Source organism: Emiliania huxleyi, assembly GCF_000372725.1.
Source record: "Emiliania huxleyi CCMP1516 chromosome Unknown EMIHUscaffold_1379, whole genome shotgun sequence".
In the NCBI taxonomy this organism is placed as follows: domain Eukaryota; phylum Haptophyta; order Isochrysidales; family Noelaerhabdaceae; genus Emiliania; species Emiliania huxleyi.
The window spans coordinates 1-7,331 of record NW_005201214.1 but is presented as its reverse complement, the minus strand read 5'-3'; the positions used below and the strand labels follow the sequence as shown (position 1 = coordinate 7,331).

General features: G+C 62.8%; 3 protein-coding genes across 3 annotated transcripts; 2 read left to right on the top strand and 1 right to left on the bottom strand.

Annotated features, from left to right (window-relative positions):
• Window positions 1–1,144: 1,144 nt before the first annotated feature.
• Window positions 1,145–1,751, bottom strand: EMIHUDRAFT_47047 (hypothetical protein; the record flags this gene model as incomplete). The annotated part of the gene is made up of 2 exons (XM_005788177.1): window positions 1,145–1,412; window positions 1,495–1,751. Coding segments are annotated over 2 exons (525 nt in total), but the record flags the coding sequence as incomplete, so codon positions are not given.
• Window positions 1,752–3,463: 1,712 nt separating this feature from the next.
• Window positions 3,464–3,739, top strand: EMIHUDRAFT_49408 (hypothetical protein; the record flags this gene model as incomplete). Its single annotated transcript, XM_005788176.1, has 1 exon — window positions 3,464–3,739. A coding segment is annotated over one exon (276 nt), but the record flags the coding sequence as incomplete, so codon positions are not given.
• Window positions 3,740–4,585: 846 nt separating this feature from the next.
• EMIHUDRAFT_252544 (hypothetical protein) lies at window positions 4,586–5,751 on the top strand (the record flags this gene model as incomplete). Its single annotated transcript, XM_005788175.1, has 5 exons — window positions 4,586–4,948; window positions 5,028–5,171; window positions 5,246–5,335; window positions 5,475–5,582; window positions 5,656–5,751. 5 exons carry the CDS (start codon window positions 4,586–4,588, stop codon window positions 5,749–5,751), a joined length of 801 nt encoding a protein of 266 aa, XP_005788232.1.
• Between the last annotated feature and the right edge of the window lie 1,580 nt (window positions 5,752–7,331).

The following is a 7,331-nucleotide window of genomic DNA, read 5'->3' as shown; positions in this document are numbered from 1 at the left end:
GTAGAGAGTCTAGAGGGCGGGAGCCGAAGAGCGGTGTGCGAGGCAGAGAGAGAGGATCGCCGCTTTGGGCTTGTTTGGGCGCGCCACTTGTCTGCCCTGCCGTGTCTCGAGACTCGCTCGTCGTCCGTGCGGTGTTCCGGTGTACACATGATAGATTTCTCTCCCTTTGACTTTGATGGAGTACACGTAGAAATGCAGATAAGGTGAATGTGTCTCTGAGGATGTCTCCGCAACCCACAACCTCCGGACATACGTGAGTACTCTGAGACACAGACAGAGTGCACACCCAGATCCCAGACTGCGCGCGGAGCGGCGCGTGGGGGGCCGTGGCGCGTGGGACCACAGTGTGCAGTGACACTGACAGTGCGCGTGCAGATAGACACACCTCTGTCACCTGAAAGGGCAAAGTCCTCCGGGCTACTACGAGAAAATGGTAAGAGAGACCGCGCGTGCCGGAGAGTGCGCTCTAGTCGTGTGCGTGTCAGTGTGCTTGCGGGATCGCTGCCGCGCCGCGCCGCGCGGAGGCTGCAGTGTGCAGAGCCAGAGGGATAGGCGATAGGCCGTGGCCAGAAGCTCACGCGCAGACAGGTAACACGAGCCAAGCGTAATAGCTAATACGCCAGTGGGTGGGGGGCTGGAGAGCCGTAGGGTGGCGTGGGTGAGGGCGAGGGCATGTGTGTGCACGTGCTGACTACGCAAAGCCAGGCACCCTAGAGAAGGCGAGGCGCTTGGGAGCAAAGAGCTGCTCCTCGCACGCGCAATCGATGAACGCGGGAGTCGATGACGGTGCCATTGAGCTCCTCCTCCTCTGCCCATCCTTTGGGGTCTGCGGCGACGCGTCGGAGCGCCCGCGCTTGCAGCCCCCCTGCCGCGGGCTCGAAGGCGGCGTGCTGTAGACGCGCGCGAGGTGGAGAGGGCGGGCAACGGGCGGACCCGCGCACAGCCACGGTGTGCTCGCCACGCTCTCCGCCGACGGTCGCAACCGCCAGTCGATTCGCAGCAGCGATTCGAGCAGTCCGAGGAGAGCTGCCGTGAGGGTGCACGGCCGGCCATAGTACTCAAAGATGAGCGGAACGCTCGGCTCGCCTGCCGCTTGCGCCACCGCCATCTGCTCCAGCAGCGGCGACGCAACGTCAGCCGAAGTGAAGGGAAATATGCCCGCCACCATCGCAAACAGGCAGATCCCGAGCGACCACATATCCGCAGCGTATCCATCGTAGCCCGGCACCAGGCTGCTCGCAGAGCCAGAGGTGTTGCTCTTGCGCAGCGCGTACACCTCGGGGGCGAGGTAGGAGTCGGAGCCGCATGCGCTGAAGAGCCCCCCGGCAGCGGGTTGGCGCGCGGCCGCGCTCGGGCTCCGCTCGGTCTCGCTGAGGGCCGCATCAAAGACCTTTGCCAGCCCAAAGTCGATCCTGAGGCGGGGGGGGGGGGGGGGCTAGGGCTCTTGAGCGCCCCCTCCCAATCCCCCCTGGCGGCGTGAGGCGAAAACCGCACCAGCGCAGCGCGCCGTCCGCGTCGAAGACCGCATTCTCGAGCTTGAGGTCACGGTGCGCCACCCCACGGGTGTGCATCTCCAGGACGCCCGCGGCCATATGCCCAAAGATGGGCCGAGCCTCGGCCTCCGTCAGCCCCGCCAGCACGCGCGAAAAGAGCTCGCCGCCACCGGCGGCCTCCATCACGATCGCGTGCATGCCGCTCGCGGCGTGGTAGAGGTGTGCCCTACCAACGCGCGAGGCGGTGAGTGAGCGCTGGCTGGGGGAGTCGCTGCCCGCCGGCGTCGCGCACCGATAACCCACCACGTGCCTCGCGCCTCGCATTCGGCGCATCGCGCGGACCTCGTCGCGAGCGGCGGCGAGATGGGTGCAGGTGCCGGTGCATGAGGCGCAGGTGGAGCGGAGCTGCTTGATGGCCAGCAGCTCGCCCGTCTTCGTATCGACAGCGCGCCGCACACGACTGCGAAGCAGGTGGGGCAGAGGCGCTGCTGAGGCGAGAGCATGGCGGGCGCTTGAGGTGACAGTGTGCGAGTGGGGACCTGAACCCACCGCTGCCATAGTCCGCGTTCTTCACGACAAAGCAGCCGCTGCAGAGGGCGTCAATGTCGACGACCGACATGATTTGAGGCAGAGGCGGCATTGACGCGTCGCGCGGGTCAGCGTTGGCGGCGCGAGTGGATTCAGCCCAAGTTTGGGAGGGCGTCGCGCCGTTCGTCTGCGGCAGGAGGTCGGCTTGCTCGCAAAGCATATTGGAGGCGAGAAGCGTCTCGTTGCGGACCGCTCGGTTAGCCAGAGCTCTCACTGGCTGCGCAAACAAGCTAGCGGACCACAATGACAGCGACGATAGGCCAAGAGCGGGTCAACAACGAAAGCAGGTCCAGTCCGTTCAAGTCTATGTTCGGGAGATTTCTTTGAGAAGTTCCTAGAGACGAAGGAAAACTGCCGCAACGGCGGACTGCGAGCCTTCAGCAACTTTATACGACGGGTAAAAGGTGTGGGACTGCCAAGGCAGGCGGCATGCAAACACACACAGAATGCAGAGAGAGCTACATGCATGAGCATGTGCATGTGGTTGATCCGCCTCGCTCGCTCGCTGCGTCGCTGGCAGAAACAAAGAAAGAACTCCCTCTGACACAGGTACACCACGGGAGCCGCCAAAGCGACTCCTGCGAGAATCAAAGAACTTTAACCAACGACAAAGTGTGTCGCCTGTCGCGCGCCTTGGCCCCTTGGGGGGTCTCACTCACTGAGCCCTTCGCAGGGCGAGTACCACAGAAGAAATATTGGCTCCAGACAGTCGCGCCACCTGCACAAGCAGCATCTTGGAAGGACGACCACCAGGGACACCAGGGGAACGGGAGCGGGGAGCGCATCGCGACACGTAGCGGGGGCTGGGCAGGATTCACCCACACGACAGGGTCCTGAAAGATAGAAAACAGGCCCGCCAAGGGACTCGAGCCAAGGGAGGGATGGCATGGGAGGCGCGGCACACGCCGCTAACCACACAGGGATTTTAAGGAGAGGAGTGTGGTGCTAGCCGTCGCCCAGCCCACCCTTGGGCTATCTCTTCGCAGTCTCTCGCCAATTCTCGCAGCAACCTTTATGCCACCTCGCAGTAATTTGAGCCCTTAGAATTTTACAACCAATCTCCCTCTCACTCACAACACTCAACACTAGGAAGAGAACTCTTACCTTGCCCAAAATTCTTTCGCGCGGGCGGTCGGTCGAGTGCACGGAGCTAAGTGCCTCGCCATCCTCGGCAGGAGTCGCTTTCGCGGCTCCCGTGGTGTACCTGTGTTAGTGCCAGTGCGCGCCAGTCCCGTGCCCACAGTGTCGTGTCGCGCCGCAAAATTCTTTCGCGCTCGTACTAGTACGGTTGCCCAGGCGCTCCGTCATAGCTGCGCGAATTCGCGGCTCGGCTCACTCATACGCTCACACTGCGACCAACCATGGCGGCCGAGCTCCGCGACCAGCAGGCGCTCCGCGCCGCGCTGCGGGAGACGCTCGACGCCAAGGGCGTTCTGCGGGAGCTGCGGGCGCGGATCCAGGCGGAGGTGTTCTCGGCGGTGCGTGACACGAGCGACCCGCGTCCACGGCTCAGCCAGGAGAAGCTACTGCTCAACGAGGCGATCCGAGAGTACCTCGAGTTTTCAGGGTACAACCACACGCTGTCGGTCTTCCTCGCCGAGGCGGGCCAGCCGGAGGAGAAGCTGGCGCGCCAGGTGGTCGCCGGCCAGCTCCGCCTGCCTCTGCCACGCGCGACGCTGGGCGACCACCGTGGCGGCCCTTCCTCCAAGGAGATACCAGTCCTGTACTCGCTCTTTGTGGACGAGGCATCGCGGCAGGAGCAGCCCGTGCCCCCGCCGGCTGCGGGCGAGGCGACTCCTCGACCGGCGGCGGCGCAGCCGCTGCGGCGCGACCTGCCCTTTAGCATTGCATCTTGATGGCGCTGAGCCCGTGTAGACGCCGCCCGGTGCGTCGTCCGCGCTGCCGTGGCCCCCCTTTTTTAGTTTGCTCGCGCACCGCCACGCCCTCGCGGCCGGCTCTTCGTGGGGGGTGTCAAGGTGCACCGGGAGTTGTGCCGGGAAGTCTGCGCCACGTCGTCCGCCCGGTACGGCTTTACGCGCCCTCCGGGCCGCGCGTTGCGCGAAAGCGCATGACTGTCGAGCACCGATTTACTCAACGTGAGCACCTACGTATACAGTATGACCCTGCCGCCTACTTGTTTTGTTCTTCTCTGCGCTGAAATATCGCCCACCCCCTTGCGTTTGAAAGCCGTTTGCTTGTCGCCTCTCTTCGCATTGTGGCAACGCCCCGTGCCCGAACGCGCCTGCACTCTGCACCCTGTGGGTAGAGTGTACGAGGCTGCTGGCAGAGATGTGTGCAAAGGTCCCTTCGCGCAGGCGCGCAGGCCACGCCGCACACGCGCCGGCTACTATCGCGGCGCTACTCTCGCGCGAAACGAGCTACACCTCTCCCCCGGGACTCGTGTGCCTCTGTGCCTCACAACTCACACAAACACATTCTCAAATTCATGTGCACATGGGTGGCGCGTCAATAGCATGTGTGCATCAGGGTAGCCGGAGTATCGCATGCGCGTCGCGGACTGCATGTCACCAGTGGTTCGCGGCAGCACGTATGCGGCGCAAGTCGGACCTGGGACGAAGGAGTTTGATCAGACCGCCAGTCAAGCAAAGGCAAAGCCGAAGGACGTCCGAAAGCGCCAGAAGCCGGCGGCCGATCGCTCAGCGCCGCCGCCCGTGGACGGGCGCAAGCACATCGAGCTGCAGACGGAGCAATACCTTGAGGAGCTGACCGACCGGCCTCCAGAGGCCGAGGCAGAGGTTCAGACAGATGCATTTGTAGAGTTGCTCCCGCAGCCGCTCTTTATTCCGGTCAAAAGTGGGGTCGATGCGGGCACGCAGGTTGAAGACGGTGAGCTCTTTGACTTTGACGTCGAGGCCAACCGCCCCTCTTGACCAGCCGCGAGTGCAAGCCGATACATCTTGAGAGCCTGTACCCGCGCCTTTGCAGGTTGAGCCGCTGCTGGAGGTGATCGTCGGCAAGACGATTGAACAGGCGATGATGGAGGTGATGGAGGAGGAGGAGCTTGCGAGCATGCGAGCGCACCAGAAGCACTTTGAGCAGATCCGCAACGCAGAGCTCGCAGAAGCCCAGGTCCGGTTACTCTCCACTCTCTCCTCCGAACCCCGCGCTCTGACGCGCCTCCCTTCGACGGGTAGCGGCTCGAGGAGGCTGAGCGTCGGCGGCAAGAGGAGAAGGAGGCGCGGATCGCGCAGGAAAAGCAGCGGCTGGAGCGTGAGAAGGCTGTGTCGGCCAAGGTCGCCGCGCGCTCGTTTAGCAAAGGCGAGTGGTGACCACGTCCAGCTCCCATCACCGCGGTGCACACGGCCCACGGCACGCAAATGGCACGTCCACGACGTTCTCGGTACGCCCACAGGCTTGCTCGCCGAGCTGCAGTCGGCAGTCACGCAGAGTCTCACGGAGTCGGGCTTCTTCTACGACCCGCTTGAGGCGGAGGTGAGGGAGCAGTTTGTGCCATGGCTGCTCGACGCGATGGATGACTGTGTCAATCAGGCTCGAGCACGGCCACCACCTGCTGGACCGACGCGCCGCGAACACAAGCGTGCAAGTGCCGTAGGCGCGAGTGGCGCGCGCCATTGCCGACGACCTCATTACGGCGGCCAGCAGCCGCGAGCTGGAACGGTCGGCCGAGGTGGCGAGGCTGGGCGTCTAGCTGTCGATTCCAGTTGCGCACTTCTAGCGTGGTCCAGTTTGCGCCAATGTGGGAAACGCCCCACCAAGTTCGGAGGTCGTCAACGTTGCACCTCGAATACCAGGCGCATGCTCCTCTCGCAACGCTGATGTATCGGCACCGCGCACACCCAAGACAACGCTTCACGCAACCCTCCACGCCCTCGCCTGGTGGGGTCGGCCACAGCCCGCTGTCCGCCTCCGCGCACGACCCATCGTAGCTCGCGTGTGCGCGATAGCAGAAGCCACGCAGTGCCATACGAGCGCGTGGGGCTGGTTCCAGGTCAGAGCCTGGTAAACTTTCCCGCCCGGGAGCCGCCGACTATTACAGTTGTGCATGTATTGCAATAGCCTTTAAACGGTGAAGTACGTAAAACCGAGCGTGTCGGAGAGGTGTTTCGACACCGAGTGTTTTGAACGTTTCTTCGCAGAAGAAATCGAGAGAAACTCTCTCGCCGGTGTTCAGAGCTCTGTGAACACCGGCTACTCGGCCTTACTTGCATGCATGCTCATGTGCATGTGCATGTAGCATGAGTTAGCCGCCGGTACGTCAACAGTGCGATAGCCGGACGGACAGCCAACCAACTAGGACCGCGCTAGAGATCAGTCAGCTCTGCGCTCACCGCGGCTCACCGCAGGTGATGGAATGCGTCTGTGTGTGAATGTTTTGGCGTTTGCTGTTTGCTTCACTCCACTCGTTTATTTCAACAATTCTGAAAAAGCTTGATGCTTGAAAATTGGTTGGGTTGGTAAGGTAAGGTAAGGTAAGGTAAGGGAAGGGAAGGTAAATTTCTCCACACACACAAAGTGGTGGGGCAAGGGGGGGCGATCCTCTCGCATCTCCACACATGGGCAGGAGCCCCACGCCACGGCATTCAAAGTGCAAGCACTGGCCCGGTGCACGTGGGTGAGCAGCCTGCCCCTCCCTCCCGACAAACCAGCTCCCGCACACGCACACAATCGGCACCTGGGTACCCGAGGCGAAGAACCACCCCAGCGATGCAGAGTGACTTGCTGTGTGTGCTAAGACAGGATCTCCGCAGGCAGCCAAAACGGGCCGTGCCGCGGTGTTGGTGCCTTCTCAAGCACTAGCATCGGACGTGCCGCACATATTCTCGACGGGCGGGTCACCTATCAATGTGGGCCCGGTGCGCACTAGGCGCATATGCTAGCGCAATCCTGCCCTGGTGGGGAACAGGTCAAAGATGACGCCGGTCCCGCCATCGCCGCCGATGCCGTCGCCCTCGTCCGCCTCGGAGGTCGTCGGGCGGGGCGTCTCGCCCGTCTCGAACCTGCGTCTCGCTGTGCGCAACTCCTGTGTGCACGATGACCCGGTCTGTCTGTCCGGCTCCACGCTCTCTGACTGTGATCTGTTGTCCTGTGCACACATGCCTGTGCAGAGACTGATGACTGTGAAGTGTGATCCGCCCTTATACCGCACACACAGAAGACGTAATCCTCCACAAATTCACAGGAATTTGGCCAACAAGCACATACGGTGTAAGCCTCTTCTCCGTCTCCACTCTGTCCTCTTGCTCTGTCTGCTGACTCTGGGCACAGACT